General features: G+C 35.7%; 1 protein-coding gene across 1 annotated transcript; it reads right to left on the bottom strand.

Annotated features, from left to right (window-relative positions):
* Positions 1-27,408, bottom strand: LOC139710086 (pleiotropic regulator 1-like). The gene is made up of 13 exons (XM_071622033.1): positions 27,276-27,408; positions 24,452-24,558; positions 18,797-18,933; positions 17,972-18,028; positions 15,522-15,618; positions 14,753-14,840; positions 13,943-14,158; positions 13,041-13,178; positions 12,294-12,488; positions 10,672-10,790; positions 3,803-3,942; positions 2,328-2,521; positions 1-1,071 (listed from the first exon to the last, which is right to left on the bottom strand). Exons 1-13 carry the CDS (start codon positions 27,282-27,284, stop codon positions 1,012-1,014), a joined length of 1,557 nt encoding a protein of 518 aa, XP_071478134.1. The 5' UTR covers positions 27,285-27,408; the 3' UTR covers positions 1-1,011.
* Between the last annotated feature and the right edge of the window lie 245 nt (positions 27,409-27,653).

The raw sequence follows: 27,653 nt of genomic DNA on the forward strand, positions 1-27,653 counted from the left end.
AATACTTCCTGAAAGATGATAGACATTTGGATTGAAAATGCACATCCACAGACACTCAATATTGCTCCTTCTTCCAATTATTCAGGGTTTTATTTTTTTGTATGATCTGTTAAATAAGGAGCAAGGGGGCTATTCCGGAAATGATTTTCCTGTTTGTGGCTGATATTCCGAGTTCCAAATTAGGTCATTTCTCCTGTTTTGGCATATTCTTTTCCACTCCACCTTGAGTACACTTCCAAATATTATCCTAATATTGACCACATGGAAAAATATATATGCAGTGTATATACAACTGTACTTCCTCTTTACCCCCACATACACACTGTAGTCCATTGTTCACTTCATTGGTCAGTATTTATGAAAGTTTTGATTATTTTCACAATATAGGTGTGCCTTACTGGGGGCTGAAAGGTAACATCATAATCACCATTAATGTCCCCAGGGGCTAGAACTATATGGCTAATTGAGATTCCCAAAAGGTGTGTTTGTGTGATTTTAACCCGTTGAGGACGAGTCCCGAGTATACTTGGGCAGGTGCCTATGGGATATGTGTGTTGTAGCAAAACCAGTCCGTTCTCAATGGGTTAAGTTACTGTATAAACTAAAATCTTGAACATTTTGCATGAAAATATGCATTATTGTAAATTTCTTTATTCCAAAGTTCTCAATCATTGACATCTAGACACATTTCATGGCAGAACCACAACGCAATACATGAGAAAAGCTACAATTCATCTATCTCAGTGACCCCAACAAGTAAGATGTTGAACGAACTCCATTCAAGTCAGCTGACTGTTCCCAACAATGTCTGACGACTCAAATGGCTCCATGGATAAAACTTTGCCCAAATTGTGCTCAAGTTTACGGACCATTTTCAGCTTTCCTCTGGGTTATTAGACATCCTTTTCTAGCATTCTGTCTAAAACAATGTGCTCAAACTTAGTTCAGACCATTCCCTGTAGCATGATTCGGAATGAAAAGTGCCGCTTCTTCCAAGAATAGTGACCAGAGTTAGTACTTCTTCTTCTTTGCTATTTCTGGCTTCCAGTTCAGTGGATGAGTTTCTTCCGTCTGATAAATAGACAAGATAAAAGAAAATGAATAAGATTGTCGCTTTGGTACCTCAATTAAGACAACAACACAGAAAAAAATTAAAATAGTACGATGTATGCTTCTTTTAAGAGCTTAGAGAAAGACAGTTTGAGTAAAATGAGATAGTCATAAAGAAGAAATTGCAGAGTAAGTCAATGTGCAGGACATAAACAAAAGAGAAAGTATACATGGACAGAGAACAAAACAAACCAGAAATGTTATCATGGCAACTGGTATGCCTCTGCTATATCAAATTATTTTTCCAACACGTCTACAGTACATCCTGCCTATGTGACATGACAGTTTTATATGATTGGCAAAAAAGTCATTATCGGGTAACATCACACTTATTTTCAAGACAAAATTTTGAGTCATTTTCAAAATATGGAAAAAAAAACCAGTGAAAATTAAGGGTGGACAGACAGACGGACAGATGGGTGGACTGACTGGAAACCTAAAAATAAAATGACATTCTGTGGCAAAGTCATACAAATGAGGAAAGAAGGGACAAATGTAATGAATGGATAACCACAGATGTGACCATTACATCTAACGTGAGAAATCACTGCTGAGGTAAGAGTCCCTATCAAGGTTCTGTACAGTGTAAATGTCTTGTTTCTGCTTCGTGCATCAAAGTATTGACACAATCTTACATTTGTGACAGGAATGTCTATATCCATACAGAGCTGCAGCTATAAATGATTCTACAATTCTTGCTATCAGGAACACAGGCATCTAAGGTAGGCATGAGCAAACACTACTAAAAGAAAACTAAATGATAACAAATGTTTATAATTTTGCAATACTGATTAACAACTGTTTATAATTTTGCAATTCTGATTAACATAATAACAAAAAAGGTTCAAAATACACAGACATACAACCTGAATATATAGACAATGGATAAATGGTAGAAAATTAAAGAAGTTGTTGGTCTGAGTACAGTAAACTCCCGTCATAACGAAGTCCTCAAGATTCATTCATATTTCATAATATCGAAATTTCGTTGTAACCGAACAAATAAACAATAACAGAACATAGAGCTGATAATGTTCTGGCCTGAATTTTTACTTTGTCGTAACCGGAATTTCATTATAACCGTGTTCGTTACAATGGGAGTGCACTGTATTGTGCTATTTCTCAGTTCAAACAATTAATGTGGACGACCTAAAGAGCATCTTTCCAATCCTGAAATTCGGACTCAGGGATGCCTTCTCAACAAACACCCTACTCACCGCTTCCTCATCCTCCTTGTAGATCTTGATGGTCTTGTCTGCCTCGGCAGTCAGCAGACGACTGCCACTGTGGTCAAAGGTCATGGCAAAGATACCGGCATCGCTGTCGAGTGAGCCGGGCTGGGTGGGGGCCTGGGTCCGCTGGAAGTTGAAGCCTGTCCGCCAGTCCCAGAAGTGAAGGGAGCCATTGTCACCTATTCAGTGAAAAATGAGGAGTTTCGCTTCTTTCCATGAATACATGAATATTAGAATGGTCCAAGTCAAAATCTCGCTATCATCTTTAGCAATCCTTCGCAAAGTAATGCAAATATAGATAATCATTCAAAAGATTGTTTACGTTTCATTTTGAATACATAATATTCCCATAACTCAGAAACTGAAAATATTAGGATGATATTTATTTTGGGATTTTCTTTCATTTGTTTATTCAAAATCTTGTGAGGTACCATTTGAAGAGATGCTGCCAGCTATCATGTAGTTGTTGCTTCATATCCACACATCTTTTCATTGAGACATGTGGACTTTCCAGCAAACAAATTCAAGTTACCAAGTTGGAGCTACAGTGTACCTCTCACCCATGTCTGTATGCCGATATGTGTGTCTAAGCACTAGGGCATAACTTGCCCAGTTGGTTAGATGGTTTAGGATTATCTAGATCCTCAATCACCACCATATAAAAAAAAAAAAAAAAAAAATCAAGTTCTGAACTGCAAGTCAAAGAACTCAATGTTTACAATGTACATGTAAATGTAGCAATTGTACAATTCTACATAAAGGCCAATAAAATTCCTGTGAATTAATACTTTTTGTCGCAGAGATATAGCAAAGTTATAGGTATACCTCTCAGTATAACCGTATGAATGTATATGAAGTATAATTATTCCACGGTGGTCTTCTTTCTGCATTGTTTGTGAGTAATCCAATATACAATTCATTTGCATACCCAGCATCTTGTGAAGAAATTGCTTCTAGTAACACCAAGGTTTTGAATATTGTCTCAGAAAAAGTGGATAATTGCTAACTTTTCTTTTGAAGAAGTATGACACTTCTTTCTTATTCCACCACTGTGTTTCTCTATCATGAATTCAACCACTCGTCACGTTGCCTTACAAGCCTAATTTGTGGCACATTATACAAGTGAAACAGAATATGGTGAGCACATTACCCTCCATAAGATCTTATTCTGTTTTTCTTTAATTATCACTCCTACAGAGAATGGCAACAAGAATATCTTCGTCCCTGAGCATTGACAGTTTCAGGATATTCCCACTGATCAGCAAAGAATAAGCCCATGTGGATGTGCTGAAATTGAAACAATGTATTTTCATAGTGGTTCGTAATATTGTCTCTAGTAACACAAATTGTTGTAAAACAAATTGTTGCTTCTAGTAACACATTTTGTTGTAGTGGTTCATCTTGTATATATGTGGCACCCTTTCAGTATTCTATATTACAATATTCAATTTGGGACGAACCTCCCGACACCAGGACGTTGTCTGAGTTGATGGCAAGACAGTTGACGATGGCATTGTGTCCCCCAAGGTTCTGCATGAAGTTTCCATCAGGGAACTTCCACTGTTTGATGTTGTCTGGTGATGCCGAGGCCATCATGTACCTAATGATTCATGAGATAAATCAGACACACATAAAATATGTTAAAGCGAAACCTTAACTCACTGAGGGCGAATCCCAAGTATACTCGGACAGGTGTCTATGGGAAATGCCTGTTGTAGCAAAATCAGTTCATCCCCAAGAGGTTTATAGTATGTACATACATGTATCAGTGTATATCCCCTTTTTTTTCATTTCATGACTTGATCATACAGTGCACTCCTGATATAACACAGTCATAACAAAATTATGCTTACAATGAAGTACAATTTCACACCCAAACATTATCCGCTCAGTATCTTTAATTGTTTATTTGTTCGGTTATAATAAAATTTCAATATAACAAGAACTTCGTTATAACAGGAGTCTACTGTATCTTGCCTTTGATCTTAATAGCAAAGCACGAGATTACTTGATGCTATTCTAGCCAACAGCAATACGACATGGGATAACATACCTGAACAATTCTCTTTTTCATAAGAAAAATGGATACGTTCACATTCGTGTGAAATAACACTTCCTGTTGAAGCATTCAAGTGTTCATCATTGTCTTTGGGATCTGACCATCCATGCTTCGTATGTCACAGGAGCAAACACAGCTGAAAAACATTAATATGTGACCCGCTACAACAAAATGATCCTAAAGTCGGGCGAGGTCGATTATTTGAAAATTGCATGACACAATTCCCTAATCTTTCTGCTTTAAATTGATATATAACACATGTTATAAAGATAACCGGCTGCAGAGATATCGATGTTTAAAAGAGAGCATGTCGAGACAGCTGGGAAATCACTGTTTCGAGAAAAGCGCCCTAAAAGTTCTCCTTGCGATGCAATCACGATCAACGGACACGCAAGTCAGTTTTCACCTCCGGACAAAAGAAGGTAAGCCCTAGCAACCCCCGAAATGCTCATTCAAACACAGCGTCGGCGGTCTCCTCACCGACCAATCAGTGACCAGGATGCCACGAGAAGCGGCCGGGCATCGCTTCGGTTAGCGGCAAGCAGCAAACTGACCATTGAGATCACTCTGGTCACTGTTAGGGGCGGAGCCTATCTGTGGCGCTCAATCCAAATGTTCGAACCAGTTTCTGCTTCGTTGAAACGCCAAAAAACATGGCCCAGAAAAACGCTATTTTTTGGTCTTTCCTTTCATCGTTTTGCTTCAAAATTTCGACAGATGATAGAAGACATAGTCAGACTCTAATAATATGTCAAATTAAAAAAATCTTAAGTTTTGACCAATTTTGATGCTCTGACTTCAAACTCGATTTTCACGCCTTCGACCGCGCGCGACTTTAGGACCATTTTGTTGTAGCGGGTCACATATGGCCATTTTTACAATCAGTGGTGTAAAACACGGTTTTGGCACTAATTGGTGTATAACTTTCTTATACTCTGACAGATATGCATTATTTTTTCTCATAAACTTACCACCCACAGTGTCTACCTTGGGTACCTTAATGAACTTTCCTCTCTTTTTCTTTCAGATGTGGCATGCACTTACATGCTTGAAATCCAACACTTTTGGTGTATGCACTCTGACATGGTTTTTTTGTCAGACCTAGCATATTAAATTGTTCATTCCTTTTCATTATTTTTGTTGTTGTGGTGATAGACAGGTATCCAACATTAAGAACTATTATGTTAACCAGGTTCTGCTTTGTCTTCTTTAAAGACTGAAATTGTCCAAACTTTATGTTTCGGAGGTGACATTTTCCGTTAACAATTAACCCCTCTTTTGAGTTAGCTCTTGCTCACAATTATAAAATCCAACTTTGCTAATTTCCATCAAAACAGAATAGTAATCAATCTGACTTAACTTCGATCCAAAGATTATTTGATTCAAATAGCTTATCATTTTTTGGTGAGTGTTTATAAATTTATGCAACTTTTCCGTTAACTTTTCTGTCACCTCCGAGACAACAGATTTATGTATTTGATTTTTTTATTCTTGACATCAGTTATACATTACATTTACAAAAATGTAACATATCCCCTCACATTATCTCTGAAGGAAGGTAGTAGAAATATAGCCTGTTGTTTTCATTTCGGAGCAATTTACAATTTTCCGTTAACACTTGTCACCTCCGAAACAATCGTCACCTCCGAAACAACAAGCGTATTATATTTGATAATTTCTCGAAGACAACGCAATTTTGTTTGATTCTGTCCAATTGACAGGAATCTCTTTTGGATGGAAATAGTAATATGGCAACAGGAAGTGAGAATTTTCTAGAGATTAATAAAAGATCTCATAAAAACTAAGAATTACTGTTTCGGAGGTGACAAAACACTGTTAACAAGAGTTTTTGTTCATTTCTATTGAAGAGAAACCATATCATGTACACCAATGGTTTCATTTATTTTAGTAACATAAGTCTCAAAGTGGAGAAATCAACTAACACACTCTCACTCTTATTTTTGTTACTATACTGTACGTTTTACGGCAAATTTAAATTTTTTCACTTTTTTAACAAAGAGAATGCACAAAATACACCCATCTGTTGTATATATAATATTGTAATCAAGATCAATTCTCCTGCTTTAGTTAAGTAAACATATAGATGCTTTCATCTTAGAAGCTTGATTTCCAATTTAAGCAATTTAGTTCTGAAGATTTACCAATCACAGCTTTCCATGTAGGTTGCTTTTTCTTGTGTTTCGGAGGTGACATTGTTTGTTAACACCATATTGTTATGTGATAGTGAAAGGCAAGACTTCAGTTCCTTTTCACTATCTATTAACATTTTCAAATACATTTAATATCTACAAAATCATCACAATAGAAGTGACTTTTGTATACCTAGCTCACCAGAATTCCCTTGATACCAAAGTGATACATGTGGCAGTTCATGCATGCCCTAGTCCACAATCTTAAAAAAAAAAATCATAAAATAATCAAACTCCACAAAAAGGCCACATGCCTATAGCTGGTGCACAACTTGTTCTTGAATTCTTAGTTGTTGTTTTCCCATGTACAACGTGGTAATCATAAACAAAATTATGTGATTTTTTTTTTTTTAGGTATGACAATAATTGTTACATTTTCCAAGTTGAACCAACTGTTTATGACATTGTATTTTTTTAAGATTATTGAAGTTATTTGACAACTAAAGTGAACAGAGGAACAAGTCCCCAGGACTGGAAAGGGAAAGATCCAAAAACAAGATTTGTAGTTCTATCTCAATATAATTTTGATGACGTGTTTACCTTGTTTTGTTATTATGTTTTATCTAAGAATTTGGCTTTAAGTACTGGAATTTCAAGGAAAAGAAAATGGTTTCTTAAAGGACAAGTCCACCTTCATATACATGTGGATTGAGTGAATGCAACAACATTAGTAGAACACATCATTGAAAGTTTGGGAAATTGGACAATCCATTCAAAAGTTATGTTTTTTTTTAAAGTATCTATGCAATCACTGCTGGATGAGACGACTACGACATTGTATGATGTCACATGCATACAACGATATAAAGAAAATATAAGTGAATTTCACAAAACTTTACTTTTTGAAAAAAGTGCACATTTCTTCAACTTACTACTGAGGTATGTTAGGGCAATATTATTCACCCTGCCTTCCAAAAGAGAGAAGTCAAGTGTTCTTTTGTTATGCAAGAAAAGTGAAAATATGTTGAATTTTCTTGATACTTTCTCTATATCCTTGTACACGTGTGACATCACAAACTATAGAAGTCTTCTCATTCAGCTTTGACTGAGCAGAAACTTCAAAAATTCATAACTCTGGAACGGATTGCCTTATTTTCCTCAAACTCTCACTGATGTGTTTTACTAATATTGCTGTATTTACTCAACCCTCGTGTCTATTGAGGTGAACTTGTCCTTTTTCGGTCCATTATGGGGTTATTTGAGACCAGTTTGTGTCTGGGACCTCCTGTGAAGTTGATGGGTAAAATTACTGAACAAAAAAATTTTCCCCATAAGTTCACACAAAAGCATTATGCTGCTCTCTTTAGCTGGGAAACACAAACTGTTGTCTTAACCAAACTGTAAAAACTTGCTAAAGATTAGTATGAATTACAATCTAAAACAAAATATAAGCTGGTATCCACTATCATGAAAGAGAATAACTAAACAAAATAACAAGTAAGAACTGAAAGAAAGAGCTTATATTTGAAAATTAAAGCCATGAGGAAAGACATGAATGTTCACAATATATTAGTTACAAAACGTACATTGTAACACCTGAGAAGTTGGGTTGTCTCTGTGTTGTGTCACCTCCAAAACAATAAAATGATTTTTTCTTATCTTATACTTTTTACTCTCAAAAGTGACTAATATATATGATTTGCTGGTAATTTTCAAGCAATTCAGAAAGATACATAAAATATATTTTAGTAATGTCAACAGTTTAAATGAATCTGGTATATAGAAAATTTATCCCAGATGAACCAAACACCTTTCACCAGTATTATAACATTTGTATGGTGGCTATCAAGAATGATGAAAAATTAATGAACATCCTTGAATTAATTTATTTATAATACTATGTGCAAACAAAAACATAATACAAGTCAAATAAGAATTTTTGCTTTTGGCATTCATAACCTACAAATTGTATATCCCCACCTAAAACTTACAATGGTACCCTCCGCAACGATAACTTTAAAGATAGTGAATCAATAAATACAATTTGAGGGATTGAAACTATAACTCATTGCCCACACCTTACAGAAAACCCCATTCAATTTGCTTCAGAGGTCAAAGAGAAATGAGGATTTTTGTAGAGCATGTCAGGAATCCCTTCCCTCCAAGTTCTGTATATTGTGTTTACACATTAATATGCAGTCCAAGAGCATCCAAGTGCTAAACTTGGAAGAATCAGATTCCTGACATCCTTCATAACAATCCACATTTCTTTGAGACCACTTAACCAAATTGACTGGGGCTTCCTGCAAAATAGAGCTAAGATATTATAATTTAAGACCCCAAAGTAGATTTTAGCTGATTTAATCATATTGGGTGCTGTCAATGCAAGAGTCTAATTGTATTTTTTTTTTTTTTTTTTTTGGGGGGGGGGACATACTATATGAATACTTGAACACAATGTTTACATTGAATGTCTCCTCCGAAACAAAGTTATTCTTCCCTGGTGTTGTGGAATAAAATGTTCTGAGAGCAAAGAAACATTACTAAAATGATCTTACACCCTCATTTCAATTTAAAGTAGAAAATGGAATGCCAATTTTCTTCAGGTTACAATATCTAGCTTATGTCTGTCATATTCTTACTGTAAATGAATATTTCAACACAATGTTAACATTAAATGTCACCTCCGAAACGAAGTGATTCTTCCCTGGTGTTGTGGAATAAAATGTTCTGAGAGCAAAGAAACATTACTAAAATGATCTCACACCCTCATCCCAATTTAAGGTAGAAAATGGAATGCCATGTTTCTTCAGATTACAATATTTAGCTTACAACCTTCGTCCAAATGGAAGGCAAACTACCGGTGCCCATGCTAATTAATGAAGTGTAAAAAAACACTTGTTCTGTGTGGTTTATCTGCTTGAAACAGGAGTTAATTTCTTGTTCTTGAGTTATAATTCTTAAAAACATTGATAAAAAGAAGAAGTTTTGTGTTATTGTCACTTATTCTAAAAAAAACTGAGTGTTAATATTAATGTCACCTCCGAAACATTCTATTATGTTAACTGTCACCTCCGAAACATCCATGTGTGCAAAATCCAAGATTTAAAGAAATGATTGGAATTTCATTTAACCTACATAGGAAGGTAGCCCTTCTTAAAGACTTGTTATAGTATAGAGTTTGACCTGGCTTGCCCTCCAATAAATAGTTAAAATCTTAAAAATTGCATGTCAATTGGTATTTTTACCAAAAATTTATAAATCTCATGTATTTTTTTTTTAATTCACTTTATATTCAACCCCCAAATAGTTTTGATTCACAAACTATATATTGTTGTTAACCATATAAACTTTGCATGGTGAAGTTTGACTACAGAGTTTTGTCATTATGGTGCAATTCATGAAAACAAAATTTTGCTTAAATTTACTTCAGGTGCCAGGGTTTTCCTTAAATTACACCAATAACTCTTCAGCTTTAAGGTCTGAAATGTTATTTTTTCAAAAATTTGAATACTTGCCAACAGGAATCAAACAGAATAATGAAAAAATATTTTGTTTGAAATTTTGACCCTCTGAGTACAAAAGTTACACCACTGATCGTAAAAAAGGCCATATTGTATATTTCGCAAGTCAGGTGCTATTCACCAAATTAAGGACATGCGAAAATATTGACTCTGATCCCGAAGTGGATGTGACATACGCATGTTCATTTCTCTGTTCAGTACAGGACTCCATGATTGCGAATTTAACCATTCGCGAAATCGTCGGGAATTCCCGATTTGGGAAAATTTAGACTCGCGAAATATATGGCGTATACAGTAGATCTTCATACAGCAGTGAATATCAAAGATGAATTGGAGAAGACTTTACACGGGCATTAATTTATGTACTTGTACATCTTGTTTTAGTCAGTGCACAGAGAGAAATTATTCATATATGTCAATCCATCACTACAAACAACCAAATATAGGTACCCAGATACACATATTGTATAAACATACATTGTAGATAGACAGCAAAGGTAGAGATCAGGATAAAAAGAGAGGGGGGGAGGGAATGACTGAAAAACAGACAGACATACAGAGAAGGAGATATCAAAGATATCTGTTTGCTGGCTCACAGTTTTGGGTGGAGGACAACTGATCGGACACTCTTCTTGTGGTTGGTGAGTGTGGCCCTGGACTTGCCCGCTGCCAGATCCCACAGCCTGATGGTAGAATCATGGCTCCCACTCACAATCTGAAAGAAAAGATGAGGTTTAAAGGTTAATGCACTTTCCTTTTCAGCAGGAGAGTAGATTTTTTAGTAATTTATATCCATTGCAAAATGAAATTCAGTTACTTTCCTGCAATATAAATCGGCAGCCTTACAGTAATCACCATATCAATATTTCATTAGCAATCATGATATTCTTTCATTCATTTTTCAATTGATGATGACTTTAAAGGAATGGTACAGTATTTGTAGAGATGAAAATTGAGCTTTTCACTTTTTGCGAGATACCAAGAAAACACTTATGAAATAGTACAGAGCATACCATTTTATGAGGTATTCAAAGCTTATTTGATGAAAATCGGGTTGGGAATGACTGAAACATCCAAAAACAAAGAAAAACGAAATGATCCTAATAAAAGGTGGGTCCCACACTTTATTAGAATCACTCTGTTTTGGATATATCAGCCATGTCAAAACTTATTTTCATCAAAAAAATGTTGAATTCCTCATGGAATTACATTACTCTTTCATATTTCATAAGATTTTTCTAACTAACTCACCAAAAAATGTTAGAAACCTGAAATTAGGTCTCAAACAAAACTATACGATCCCTTTAAATGAATAATTCTTGTATTCTTTGAGGGTTTTCTTTCGTCATTGTATCAGGTGTTCTAAAGTGGAATGCTTCTGACTCTCATAAGCTGTGATATTGCTATTTTATGTCACCCCTCCAGAGTACCAGCAAATTTCAAAAAGAGAGCCATATTATTTTCACACACATAAAATCACCACGACAGTAAAAATTGAGCTCTTGAAAACATGGATTGAACTGTGTCATAATTTGCTGGAATGCTCCGCTTTAGCTTTGGCATGATTTATACAGAATATCTGCTTCCCTGACAGTGGGTGTTTAGGTCAACCTCTCAAGCAAAATTTAAAAAAAGACAGAACTCCTTGCTACCAAGTGTATTCAAAGTGCATTTGTGACTGCTCACCAAGGTTAAAGTATATTGAAGATACTACAATGTGTTCACGATGTATTCATTTCCATGTTAACTTCAGAATGAAATGATCATTCATCATTTAATCTGTCACCCATCATTCTTCACAGCATATTTCTACACTCATTCTACCAATGACAAGTTACAATGACCACTGAAGAGGTGTGAGTTTTCTTCAGTTTGTCTCCCTCTACAAATGAAATTTGTAAAATCACAACTGCTGATCTATAACATCTAAGAAACATGTCAGGGGAAAAGGAACCAGCGGGAATGAAACCTGTCATCTATTGCTTTCCAGGCAGGGGCACTACCACCAGACTATCCCTGGTGGCCGACAGTGACATGATGCACTTGGAATAAATACCCAAGCTCCAAAATTCTGACATTATCATGTTACATGTAAGTACCTGTAGTCCAAGGCAGGCAAGGCATTTGACCGATACCACCGATGTTTCCTAACACTGCTCTGTGACCTGACAACCACACCACAGGTCCGAGCAAACTGACCATGTGTCCTCTTCCTTACCTGGGGCTCAGCACTCTGGCACTTGACCGATGCCACTGTGTTCGTGTGACCGGTCAACGTGTGGATGCAGGCCTTGCTACGCATGTCCCAGATTCGTATCGTGGCATCACGGCCGCACGTTGCCAGGATATCAATGGTTGGGTGGAGATCAAGAGCGTAGCAGGCACTCAAGTGGCCATGGTAATGTCTAATGACCTGGAGGAATGCAAGAGGTCAGAGTTCAGAGGTCAGGTCAGAGAAGCAAGAGAGAAAGTAGAACTCAGGCGGGCAACACATTTACCTATAACAAAAAATAATATGATTTCCTTGCAGGGAAAATAATAAGCAGGTAAGCTGACAAATGGTGGGGGTCACAAATTAATTGTCATTATCAGACTTTTGGGGGGTCATTTGTCAGAAGTTCAAACTTTTGAGAAAATAAAACTGTACAGATATCAGAACAAGCAAAGAAAACCAAAATAGATATTACATTTTTACCATTTATCTTTAATGCACTAAGCTGGACTGGGTGAAAAAAAAGAGAGTAAAATTAATGATTGCAGTCTGTAGGCTTTACTTGCAAATTGGAGCCAGCTCAGGATAAAGGCAATTCCAAAGAAAGTTTATTTAACATCAATAGTAACCACCAACCCGAAAAAAAAGTTTTCTGCAAAAATGAAAAATAAGATCATTTTCTCTCTGCAGATATCAATATGATCATAATCAGTTTCACAAAGTATTTTATGTAGAAAGGAGAGTCACTTTTACCTTGTTTTGTTCCAAGTCCCAGCACTTGACCATCTTGTCTTCTCCACAGGAAAATAGGTAGGGTTGCCTTGGACTGACCGCCAGACCTCGAACAGCACTAACATGACCGGTCAGCGACAACTTGAGCTGACCACTAGCCTGCATTTGGAAGAATATGATTTTGACATAGAGGAAAGGAACGGCACTTGTTTTCACCCAACTACTGCAAACACGAAGCTTTATACGCATGTACCTCCACATAAAAATGATATCTCTTTTACTTTAAAATATTCCTATGTAAGGCAATTTTTCATTATATAAAGATAAAACACTGGTTTTTGTAAACCTGAAGCCTTTCAATTCATTATAATGAATAATAATTCAAGATATGAAATATTATCTATCTGCAATGCCATGTCTAATTCTGAGCAGAAAGTACATGAATCAATAAACTTTTTACAAAATGGCAGACTTTGGTCATGAATTTGAGTTGAATGCATCAAAGAACTCTTTTGCAATCCCATATCAAAATGATAGATACCACTAAATTGTTTTAACATGCCTTGACCTGAAATCAAATGATTACACTCAATTTCGATGATTATAATATTAAATAACAATATTTGATGATTCCTTCTTCGGACAAAACCAAACCAGAAGTAGGCAGAGCAGTCTAAAATTACAATTCAAGATATCTCAATGGGAACAGCCATCGCCGACTATGCTATTAAAGACCAACATCAAACAATGGTGTTCCTCATTGCAGTTTGCTTTTTTTCTTTTTTAGACTGCTTTAGTTTGTTTTCCAGACACACAAAGTATTAATTGATGGCCAAGAAAATACATAGAAAGCTATTACATTATGTTGCAGATATCTGTACGTGTTGTATTCTAATGAGAAGGGAAAGCACATGTATGCATACCAGGTCCCAGATCTTAATGACCCTGTCACCCGCCCCTGTGACAAACCACTGGTTTCCGGGCTCCACGGCGATGCTTCGCACCCAGCCAAGATGGCCGCTGATGACCCTGTACAGCTTCCACGGAGGATGCCATTTTGGCTTAGGCATTGTGGGTGCTTTCCTTGGCACGAGTGCCTGTGAGTTCTTGGTGCCACCCCCGGCGATAGCGACCAGTGCCTGGTGGAGATGAAATGGAAAAAAACAAAGATAAGAAAGAAGAGAAAAAGAGGTATATACAAAAATGAGGAAACATGAATGAAGAAAAAGGGAAAGATTGAAGTAAAGAAATGAAAAGAAGAGCAAAAGACAGAAACAGGAAAAAATGTGAGATGAGAAGCAAATGAGCAAGCATCAATAACAGATGATAATCAATCCAGTATCATTATCACAGCAAGGCATTTCCTTTAAATTGACACAATATGCAATCACACTTTTTTTTTTTCAAATCTAAAGTTTCAAATATCCTATTTCAAAACAGGGCATGAACTGAATTTAAATGCCATATCATAATCATTGCCATTACTGGCAAAGTTTGAGCACATAATCAAGTACACAATCACTCATAATTAGGATTTAGTATTGTGGCTATAGTTTGGGGAGAGTTGGGGTTATAACAGTATAGTTCTACAGCATATTAGATATTTGGTTTTTGTGTTGTTGTTTTTTTACTGACCCCCTGATGTTTCAAAATGGCACAAGTTGAATGAACTTTAATTTCTCACAGACAGTCAATTATCTTTATACACTGGGTCCCATTTCAGCCAGACTCACCCTTGATCCAGGCGGCTGCACTCTCTCAGCTATGCCAGCTTTTCGGTGAATATCTTCCACTCCATGTGATACTCTGGATGCCTGGATTCTGGTAAAGGAAGGCAAATCAATAGATATGGTGTAGACAGACTGAATTAGAGCATGCAATGACATATCCAAGAACAAATAAACATTTTAAATGTACAGTTGTATGTGTCAGAGAAGAGGAAAAAATGTATTGCTTATTAATCATGCTCAGAGTTAGTGAGATTTTTCAACTTGTGGATCAATATGTGGTTTGGGATCTCATATGCAAATATGCAAAAGAAAGGAACATGAGAAAACATACTATATTCATATTATAGCACTAATTTTAGATTAACAATTGTAATTACCTTTAGTCAAATAAAAATATACATTATTTTAACATGCATGAAAATGACCATATGATTGAAATTATGGCATTTAGATTAAATCTCTGAGATGCAAGTTTCTGTATTTAGGAAAGAGATATTCCTTCAGTGGTATATGAAATTTGAATATTGATTCCATTGCTGTAACTAACAAACAATTTAATAGCAATATTTTCACAATAAGTGGACAATATTCACTTGAAAAGACATTGTTCTCTCAATAACAATGACAAAAAATCCAATGCATTCCTGCAGTGCTTCTGTACATCAGACTACATACACATGTAACTGCTATAATCATATGCTTGTTGCTTTGCTTCGAACAAAGAGCACTGTTCTACATTGAATAATTTTTGCTCTGTAAATCTTTTGCTTACTGTGCTTCTGAAGGAGGGAGACCTCTCAGCACTTCCTGGATACCACTATCACTGAGAGGCGGTTGCCTGGCAACAGACTCCTGTGATAAAGGGATGCCTGCAAGTCACAAAAGATGATTGAACAACATCAGACTCCCACTTTTTACCACATGTTCAATAATCTTCACAGCAATTCAACACAGAATTGTCCTACATAATTAGCTTTCAACCACTGGTAAATTCTCTCTTTTTCAAAGAATGATAGTCAAAATACATTAAACCTGTGCATTGCCAATGTCAAGATTTTTCCCTTTATTTCATTTCTTATTTTATTATATTTTATTTTCCGTTGGTACACCTTATTAGGGCTCGCTGTTTGCTCAGCCTCCCCCCCCCCCCCTTCCCTTTGCTGTTGCTATATCACTTTTTTCCTTTCTTTATCCCTCTGTTGTTCCTTATCTTGTTTGATGTTGCCTCCCTATTCATCCTTTTCCTTCAATGGTTACCCCATGGCCCTCAGTATCATTACTGACTGTCCTCTGCCTTTTGTCTGTCCACCCTCCTGCCTTAATCCCCCTCCCTTTACCTGTTGGGCTCCTTGCCCATGACCTCCTACCCTCTCCTTTTGTTTCCTTTGTTTTGTGTCCTTAGCCTGTCCCTGACTGTTCTTGTTGTGTGAAGTCCTTAATAATATCATATGATTGCTTTCCCTGCCTGTTTGTCATTTTGCCTCTGACAAAGATTCTGCTAGGATCGAAAGCTCAGGCCCCTTTTGACTCCCTTTTACTCCATTGGCTCGCCACTATTGGATAAGCAGTTTTCAGCAGCTTTTTTTTTTTTTGCTTCCTTTATTTTATTTACATTCCTGGTACATTCATGTAGACCTACAGAACTCCTGCTCAGCAGACTGGTGATAGAGTTACTGTTAGTGTACTTTGAATGAAAGGGCAGCAATTCTTCCTTCTAAAGAATAGCTGGAAATATGCTGAAAACATTCAGTGCATCATATCTGGGGCACTTTCCATCAACTCTACTAAAGCAGTAACACAACATGTGCACCAATGATAAATGTTCTCTCAGACACATGAAATTAGCAGGAAGAAACGATACATCATTAGCACATAAACAAACAAACACACACTCACACATTAATACACTGTACTTTAGAGATGAGTGTCATAATTCTAAAATTCTCCAGATTGTTCTCATACACATGTGTATTACATATGTGATCCTGCACCACAAAACCAACAAAAAGTCGCCAGACATGGATTTTTAATAAGGGCAGATTCTGAAAGAGCAGACTCTCAGCTTTAAAATGATGTATAGCTCAATTCAAATGAACTCCCCTAACCTACCTAAATACTGAAAAGAAAGCACACACTCTGAAAAGTGTGAACTGAGAAAAGAGGCTCTGAAGTACACAGTCTATTCAAGTGCTTTATCTTTACCAAGCCGTGCTAGCTGTGCCATGAAAGGGACAAAACACAGGATGTAAACCACTGAAGCAACAACAATGAAGGGATTATCAGATTAAGCTGAAATTGAGCATGTTCTATAAACACATTCTGCCCATAATTAGTGCTAACTTTCTAAGCAGTAGCGTCATCCTTTTAACAGTTAGTAGACTTGAAAGTGAAGAGTGTGCAAAGGATTTCAAGACATGAAAAGTAGACTCTAAGACATACCTGATCATTCTACTCATCCCCCCAAAAGAGTTGTAGAAAAACTGCTAAAAACACACTTTCCCATTCATGTTAAGATCCCAAAATTAAGAATAATGTAGAAGAAGGATAGCTCATTCAGAAAACATGAAAAACTCAAGATTGACTTGGTTGAACCATTTCACCTTTTTTGAGTCCTCGCGTAAAATTAAGGGTTGCGACTTTTTGTTTGTTTTGTGATGCACGGTCACATACATGTATGTACTTTTTAAACAGTCATCAACAGGTCATGTAGGATATTCCTAAATGAACTCATAAATTCTGTTTTAAATACTTTGACAATACCTTTCACGTGAGCTCTCAATAAATGCCAAATTCGCCCTTGGTATTTTCAGTTACATGCCCTAAACTCACCATGATGTTTTGCTAAAGAAAGATTGTACCTTCTCATAAACATAACAACAGTCTACCATAACAAATAATCATACAGAAATTGCATTCCTGCATCATGACATAAAACAAGGTATCGATAACCACCTCCAATATAGACAGAATCCTATGTTTCATTACAGTGTCTGTCTACAAATTTGTACATGCAGATTAGTGCCACCTTGATGTCACAGTCATACAAGTGACTCCTGGGCCCCATTTCAAAAAAAAGTTTATATATGATAGCAACTCTTGCTGGAATGACAATTGTCGTGTAATGACAAAAATCCAGCTTCCTGATTGGCTGTTGCCATGGGAAGTTGCCATCCTCACATCTTTCATGAAATTGGGCTCTGGTCTCTCAAATCTCAGTCTTACCTGGAGCACTAGGGTAGGGGTGACCTGGCAAAACATGTGCTGCAATGTCCTCGTATCCTGAAAAGATGCACAGTAAAATAATGAAGATATTATTTGGGCTCATACAAATGTCAATTACATGTAGTGCCAACATCACAAAGATGCATGTAACTATGCAGTCGTTACAATTTTCTGTACACATCACAAAGACTTGTTTTGGATTTAGGTAGATTTGTGTACAGGAAACTAAAACTGTATGGGGTAGATGCTGATTAATATTACCGATGTGTTAATTTAAATGACAAAAGTTTCTTTACAAAACCGACCTCATTTATATCATTTTTTGGTACGTTTGTTATTTCTGTCACCGCAATCATTCTAATGCATGATATTAATACATCGACTGCAAGTCATTTTTTGCTTTACAATTATTTTATACCCACGACTCTATAAGATTTTACTGTGCATAAATTTATTGATTGTTTATGTGGATTTTGATATGTATGTCAAGTGGAAACCTTTGAAAATCAGCTTTGCTGAAAGGGCTATCCATTCTATTGCTGGAAATACAAATACACTGTCCACTTATTCATATCACAGGTGTGGCATACCCCATTTTGTTGCTGTTGGTTTTTTTTTTTGCCAAAAATCCATCACATGAAAGCATCATTGAACTACATCAATGTAGAATTCTACCAATAGATACAAATATGTACTACATAAGGAAAGAAGTCTCTATTTTCTTGTAACCACAAATAAACCTACTCATAGTCACTAAAACTTGAAAGTGTCTTATTCAAGTCAAAGACATGAATGTACAAGTGTACGTCTATGGACTGCATTTACCTGAGTCTAAATGTTGATTGCCTTCTGTCATGTCAGGATGGATGTGTTCTGCCATGTGGAGTTCCTTTCCTGGAGTAGGCAGGCTCTGAATCATTCCGTACTGGTCCTGCACCTTGCATGCAACTTTTATTCTGTCACTGAAAAAACCAAAAGAGATTCACATATTTACAAGTAGTCTTCAAAAGGGATACCATTAAAAAACATATTTGAATGTAGGTTGCCAAATAGGTCATCATTGATGTCGTCACTGTGATGTCATCATCATCCTCATGACATCACAATACCCTCTGGTCTCCTCAATTACACATGTGTGTCTAACATACGCAAATTATGTTCAGTGTATGCAAACAAGTCTGTACATTTCTTTGTGAATGTTCTGGGGGTGGTTGACAGCAAAAAATTACAAAGATCAAAATAGTACATTTGTCAGCACGCTTGTCAATTGATACGAAACATCACTCATTACTTACTGATCAGCCAAAATATTAAAAAATGTGAATAAATAGCAGATTTCATATCAGGTGAGGTTACATCAATGTGCTTTACAACACATTGGTCATTGCCCCTGTATTTGGATCGATTTTCAATCATGTACATTCAATGCATTCTCCACTCCTCGCGGAGCGTTCAAACCAGTTACCATCTTACAGAGGCACACATGGTGCCAACTCAAGTCCCAATGACTCTCACACCCTTCCAGGTCCCCGTGCACACAGCTAGGTCAATATATAGGGCAGCAGAATTTCTTGCCGAGGAACATGGCAGCTGCTTCACAGTATGTACGTTAATCACAAAACCAATCTAGTGGAACAACAACAGGGCAGATATATCTCTATGCTCAAGTACTAGACGACAAGACCCTAGATTATTGCAACATGACCTTCACTGCAATTTCAACTGCAGGTTTCTATAATGACATTGAGTTTATGTTTACTACGAAGAAAAATGTCTAGGGTTGCAAGAGTTGTTACTTACACGGCCCTGTTTACGTTTTCAAAGGTTCATTTTTAATGATATTAAGTTTATGTAAATTACTAAATCGTAGAAGAAAAAGTGCTAATACTTTTGGCGCTGTTTATGACCCTGAGTTTGGTTAAACAGAAAGTTCAGTCGCCAATATGTGTCATACAGCATCTTTGGATGGATAAAAGAAGGCTTTCTTCCAGATGTGTGGTCATGGTATCTGCTTACCGCAATTTAAAACTCAATTTCACACTAATCAGCTAGGCTGCCAATGACACCACAGAACAAATTGCATTTGTCAGAACCATCTACCAAGGGGCAGGATAAATCATACAGCTGTACTCAGAGACATACCAACTGACAAGATGCTTATTTGTTCTCATGATTTGTTTACTTATTAATCTTTATTCATCTCTGCAAGATCAAATTCTTTGTTTGACCTGGGTTTACTCTTACTGATCGAAAATGTCTTGTGTTATGCTACAAGGATCATTCATTTTTAGCTTTGTTACAATAAATCATTTTGTGTTTTATGTATTTTAAAAGAAATACATTGTAGCTTAGGGTTGCAAGTGCAATGTTTTCAGCTATTTATGACCTTGTGATTAATGTAGGTTGATATTTGATCTCTACCATATCTTGGGACAGAGAAAAAGAATGTTATTGGTCTACTGTGTGGTCATGCTCCCTGTTTGCCAAGCATTTTAACTCATCTTCTCACACTAATCAGCTAGAATACCAATAATACACAAGGACAAAGTGCAACTGTCAAAACCATTTACCAATTACATGTACCAATAAAACGGAGAAACTACTCAGCTGTACCTACATAGGACATAGTGGCAAAATGTCTATGGTGAGCATGGTATGGTCCTTTTTCCACATTACAAGAATCAAAGTCTGATTAAGTACATTTATGACCTGGATTCATTCAAACTGTTTAAAGAAGGGCAAGTCCAAGATAACACGCACGTTACGTATGGGACATTCAGAGACTTTCATGACCTGAAAAAAAGTGTTAATGGCCTTTGATCATATTGAACTTCATCATGGTGATTGATATCTAGAAGAAGTATAATCATGTAAAAAATGGAGAAAAATGACCTTCACAATTATATTCTAGAAGAGAAAAGTGCCGTTACGTATGGGACCAGAAAATTTTTGTTTTTTTGAACATTTTTTTCAACCTCAAAACTCTCTGAAAGTATATCATTCTACAACTTGTAACTCACTGTGATGAAAGTCACAACACTCAAGATTATCACAGGTAAGTTTCATGTCATGAGGCAAAAAGCTCTAATTACAGGTTCTAATTAAAGACAGACATGACGTGTTACGTATGGGACAGTTACGTATGGGACAGTTTGTCCCCCATTCATTTAGTGTGTGAAGAACCATGTTTATGGGTATTTTGCATATTTATTGAAGTAAAACCAGTTGAAACTACTCAAATACTGATCCAGATTGTCAAGGAAACAATATTCCCCAAATATTCATCATCATAATCATATTCAATCATATTTTTATATTTTTATGACCAACCTCGGTATGCATGCCCTTTGTCCCCCATTCGTTTAGTGTGTGGAGAACCATGTTTATGGGTATTTTGCAAAATAATTTTGCAAAATACCCATAAACAAATTTTTGCATAATTATTGAGGTGGAATCAGTTGAAATTACTCAAATACTGATCCAGATTGACAAGGGAACAATATTCCCCAGATATTTGCCATCATAATCACATTCAATCATATTCTATATTTTTTATGACCAACCTGAGTATGTATGCCCTATTTTTATCAGGATAGTTACTATTGAAAAATTGAATAGTTTAAAGTGTTTACTTCCATTGATGAAGGGCAGTTTGCCATTTAGTTTCAATAAAATACAACTTGACACAAGAAATATTAAGTTTAATAAATAAGCAATGCCTGCTGCGTGGAACCCCAGTGATCGAGTAGACATACAGTATGATGTCTGTCTATCAGTCAGGTCATTGATTCGAGTCACACCTCAGTATGTATACCCATGAATTTTGTTGTGGCTACTACTGAAAACTGAATAAGGACAATTTGTGTATCACTTGCAATTAAAAAAAAAAAATCATTTTACTTTTTTTTCTATTATATATATCACAACCATTTCATATTGGATCTCCATCACATAAACTTTGAATTCCTCTAGTCGTAGGATTTTATGCTCTAATAAGTAATTCATACAATTGGTTTCCAATCATCTCTTTAAATGTTGAAGACTGAATCCCCATTTCTACAAAAAACTATACCATCCCTTTAATGATGATTTTTCATTGTGTATTTTGCAATTTTCTCCTCCCCCTTTCTGAAAATTGTTCAGTCAAGTTCATGTATTGTTTCAATTGTCTATAACTCAAAAAGTAGCTACAATGTTGGGATGCTTTCTTCAGGATGATTGACCATTTGTATACTGAGAGACCTTCCCAGCTAGGTGTATGCATTCACATGCAATATGTATGAGGATGTCCCATACGTAACGCATCTGTCCCATACGTAACATTATTTCAATGCCTAATAAAAAAAATTTCTTTTACTTTTTTTTCTTTTTTCTCTGGTATTTAATTTCTCTAAACAATAAATTAGAAGTTTCCAAAAGGGCATTAAAATAACCTTAGCAATTTCAGAAAAAACCTAAAAAAATGACCTCATTTTGTTACGTATGGGACATCTCATGATAGGACACGAGCTAATTTGCATAATCATTTGCATAATCCCTAAATTGTCATGCCAAGTTAAACTATGTGATGAACTTCTTATGTCCACATATTAAATCAAATATTATTTACTTTCCTTTGAATTAATATGAATTTTTATAAATGTCCCATACGTAACGCTGTGTTTCACATTTATGCAAATGAAGCCCTTGAAATTTGCATAAATTTACATAATATCATTTTTTCCTCCACGGAAATTAAAACTTCAACTCATAAGCTTCAAAATGGTACCAAACATGTCAATATTGAGCAAAGATGAAATTTTGCCTTCTGAGGGGACCTTATCTTGGACTTGCCCAGAAAATGCCATGTGTTACAAGAAATACTTTTGAATGTGAATTCTTACATAGCTTTGTAATTAAAGGACAAGTTCACCTTCATAAACATAAGGATTGAGAAAATGCAACAATACTAGTAGAACACATCAGTGAAAGTTTGAGGAAAATTGGACAATCGATGCAAAAGTTATGAATTTTTTAAATTTTTGTGTTGGAACTGCTGGATGAGGAGACTACTACAGCTTGTGAGTCATATGCGTACAACAGTATAAAGAAAATGTAAAAGAAAATTCAACATATTTTCACTTTTTTCTCTTAATAAAAGAGCACTTGACTTGCCTCTTTCTAAAGGCAGGGGGAATAATATTACCCATAACATTTGTCGATAACGAGTCGGGGGAATGTGTACTTTTTTCAAAAGATGGAATTTTGTGAAATTCTCTTTATATTTTCCTTATATTGTTGTACGCATGTGACATCTAAGTTATTCATACACTGCAGTAGTCTTCTCATCCAGCGGGTACTGCACAAAAACTTCAAAAATTCATAACTTTTGAACGGATTGTCTGATTTTCCTCAAACTTTCAATGATGTGTTCTACTAATATCGCTACATTCTCTCAATCCTTATGTTTATGAAGGTGAACTTGTCCTTTAATCATACATGTATGTAATTATATGGTACTTCAAAAAAAGAGTTCAGGGTTACAAATACTGGTATGCAGTTGTTTTCAGTAATGTTTATGACCCTATGAAGGTTGATATTTGATCTGCACCATTTTTTTTTTTTTTTTTTTTTTTTTTTGGGGGGGGGGGGGGGGGGGACAGAGAAAGGATGCTTTCCTCAGCCTGCTGTGTGGTCATGCTCTCAGCTTGCCAAGCAGAACTCATTTTCTCATACCGTACTACTAACAGTGTACAGTAATCAGCTTGACTGCTAAAAATGCAAATTGAAAAGTGCAAAATGTCAGAACCATCTACCAAAAGATAAGAGAAATTACACAGCTGTATTCAGAGAAACAGAGTCTAGAGACAATTAAAAGTGAACATTGTCTGTCTGTATGTTTTGTCTATTATTGTTGCCTGAAAATGTCTATTTGTTTAGTATTGGAAAGGTTATTCATTTCAGACAGGTGTATTTCCCTCCTTATTAGCTCATTCTTCTATAATTCAATGTGACAATCTATTTACGGATAGCAATTATACTGTAACTCCTTATGAGCTATAATACTCTTGGGGCAACATATGCAATCAAAGAAATACATACAAAATTGGCTTAAAAAAAAATATTGTATCTATAGAAAAAAATAAGGTTCTATTTTCTTTGAGAAACTGATAAGGAAGTTATATTTAACGACATCTGTACCACAAACATTGCTCTTCCCAAAGCTTTTTCAGTAAAAAATAACCAAAGCTTTGATTTCTTGCATAAATTACCTTAAATTCATTCACTTGTATAAAGAAAAGAATTCAGCCATACAGTTTTATATATCATTTCATCTTCTACCCTCATGCAAAATTCTGAGGCAATCTGGCAATCCACACCTGAGATCTTGGGGGTGGGGAGTCCCTTACTGAAGCAATCCAGCACTCCCCAAACAAAGCTTTTTGCAACTGGCCAAACTAAAGATCCATCAACAAATATTATGAGTACTTGATTAATTACCTTGCATCATCTCTTGCTGGGGGCTGAATGTTGTCAGCCATGAAGATGTCATGAGACCTCTTGAGTGATCTGAAGACCAGAGTGTGCACCGAGTGTTTGCTCACCTCCTGGATGGGTTAAAGGTCACAGCACAGAGTCAAAGTTGTATGAAATGTGATTGCATTGCATTGAACTGAGGGTGCGTTTATAAGATTTTGCGGGCCTAGAATCACTGTTTTGAATCACTGTTTTGAAACACTGTTTCAAATCACAGTTTCGTCAGGAGAGCGTAACTTTATAAGATTTTTTCTCCGAGCGTGTTGGGGCTCTCGCTCAGACTGTGCCATTGCGCAACTCACTCTGCGCAGTTTTTCCTCGGCAAAAGGTCAAACAGGGTGCGCGCAAGGCATTGTGACGTCACATAAACAGTGTTTGCGATCACGGTTGCATTTATAAGATTTTTGAAACACTGATTCTACAGAAACACTGTTTGTAAACGCACTATTTTGTGCGTTTACAAACAGTGTTTCAAAACACTGTTTCAAATCACGACGAGCGTTTATAAGAATTTTTTTCGAGCTAGAATCACTGTTTGGCCAGAAACAGTGTTTCAAAACACTGTTTCTGGCCAGAAGAAAAATCTTATAAATGCACCCTGAGTCAAATACTTTATTGCCTGAAAATAAGACTGTAAATAGGCTTTCCACCAGTGGTACACACAAAAATAACAAATAAATTTAAAAATGAAATACTCTACTGCCATGTACCAGTGTTACATGCAAAAATAAAAGATTATAATAATACAAATAATTAAATTTGAAGAATCAAATTGAGTCTAATCAATTTTGTTTGTTTTGTCACCATATTGGAGGGAAAGGCTGTTCCCAAACATGGTAGTAATGAGCTATTTCTTTTTCCAGCACTCTAAATCTTTTATATTGATTTCCTGTCTATCAGGAAAAATTTAGTACACAGAGTTTCTTTTTGTTCAGTATTTGCAGATTGATAGGAGACATTACAGCTGTCAGCTGTAAGGTGACTTTGATATTATCCTGTCTGCCAATTTGAGTATCAGACAAGACAATTAATACTTTTATGCCCATTCCCATAAGGCTCAGTTCAGAGCGCTTACATGTACAAAATTATAGAATTATACAGGGAAGCATTTAGACAAAGTATAGTAGTCATGACTACAAGTACTAATTACGGTGGAAACATGGGGAACTTGACTGTTCCATATTCTCATTAATTATGATTGATTTGGGTAAAAGGAAATTTAAAGTTTAGGTATCATTCTGTTCTTCTAATTTCATCCTACCCAGCCTTCATTCATATAAAGCTATTAATACTAGGACATGACAAAAGATTTACTTTCAACTCTAAATAGTATGATTGTAAGTGCTTACATTGTAACTCATGCGCAATATAAATTTTTTTTCTTAATTCAGCATTAAATAGAATGTACACATCTTGCAGTCACAGTTATTAGAACATCTACATTACACGCACTGTATGTCCACTGTACCAGTACATTTGTACTACTGTAGCCAGTTGTATACTTATTACAAGTTATACACTTACAACAGAAAAAAAAATACAAAAGAAAATTATACAACAGGAAAAAAAAATAAGGCAAGTTCATTTTCATCATCCGTAGAGTGGTCATGGTTGTGCTGTACCTGCTACAAGTTTGGCAAAGCTCATACAGATCATGTCACAGGTAATTTAACTAGTAGAGTCTCTAGTCCATTTGTACCCTTTTTAGTTTCAACATGACATTCAGGTTCCCTTTCTCTTTTTTCCCAACAAATATCTTTTTGTGTCTTTTGGGGGAACAGCTAACCCTAAGGGCAATTCTGCAGTTTGAGTTAACATTACAGTGTACTTTAAAGCAAATTTACACATATTGGTACCACCACAGCTGTACAGCTGTACCGTACCTGGTATTATAATTCATCATCTATTCATTTCAAGTAAATCAAAGATCATGTTACATGTTCATCCTTCCCATGTTTATGATATCGAAAAGAATTAATACAATTGAACAAATATAAATTTAGAGCTGCCATGGTAACTTGGTAAAGGGTTTAACGTTAGTTTGTAACATTAAAGAAAAAAATGAGAAAAAAAAAATCACTGTCTTATGACATGACATTTACAATTAAATTTACATTACTTTCCAAGAAAGCATAATGACAAAAATGTTCACACTTCACACAGCCAATATTTTTTACAGTTTTTATGACTTTTTGGGTAGACCCCCCCCCCCCCATACCCAAGCATGGTTAGTAATGTACTACTATAGTTTATCGATGATACAGTTGGTAAATAACGTAACATTTCATTTGTCCAGACTCAGAGTATGCTTGTAACTTGGCAGGTAAATACTAACGTTACAGGTCATGACACTGCGTCAGCCGTTATTAGGCGTTAGTACAATTGTATTTTGTCCTTTTGTTCTAAAGTTAAACTTAAAATACTTGTAAAATGTATGACTATGTATACAAAACTATGATCTAGAAATTGCTCTGGAATAGATTCATCTTTTCCCTTTAGGCCTTTAGCAAGATTAAAAAGAAATCAAAGGAACCCACAGAAATTTGCATTTAGGTAGAGTTTATTATTTCTTAACACATATGACCAGGATGGCATGTGGCATACGGTGATACCTAAATTAAAAGTACAAGAGGCACATTTTTATTGCAGATGAGTGAGATGTGTCCCATAGACAACGTGCACTGCACACTCCACATGAAAATGAATTATCGGGACTGAACAAGCGTGCACGTTACAAATTGCTTGACAGTTCTGCTGGACATTTCAGCTAAGTTTTGCAAAAACTTACCTCCATCATATTGTTTGTAGTTATATCAGTGTATGCTACAGATATAAAATCAAAAACATTTTCAACTTAAAGGAAAATTGGCATTTAAAGCAGTTCCTCGATCGTCAAAGGCGTTCGTCGAATCAGCGTATGGAGGTGCCAATTTAAATTACAGAACAATTCCTGTGCTAAAATATTCCAAAATGCATTTTTTTCCAATTAGAAAAGTTAAAAATAATTATAAAATATATTTCATATTTTTTCCAAACCAAAAATTTGATATATAAGATTTTTAAAGAATTTCTGATACTTATGACTTTCATACAATTGTAGCTGGTGTGATGAATTGTAGTGTTCATGACGTCAAAGTTGCCAGGTTCAGTGTAAACTATTTCAGTA

This window comes from Diadema antillarum, unplaced genomic scaffold, assembly GCF_040938485.1.
Source record: "Diadema antillarum isolate AM-2024a unplaced genomic scaffold, OU_Dant_1.0 scf00000038, whole genome shotgun sequence".
Taxonomy (NCBI): Eukaryota; Metazoa; Echinodermata; class Echinoidea; order Diadematoida; family Diadematidae; genus Diadema; species Diadema antillarum.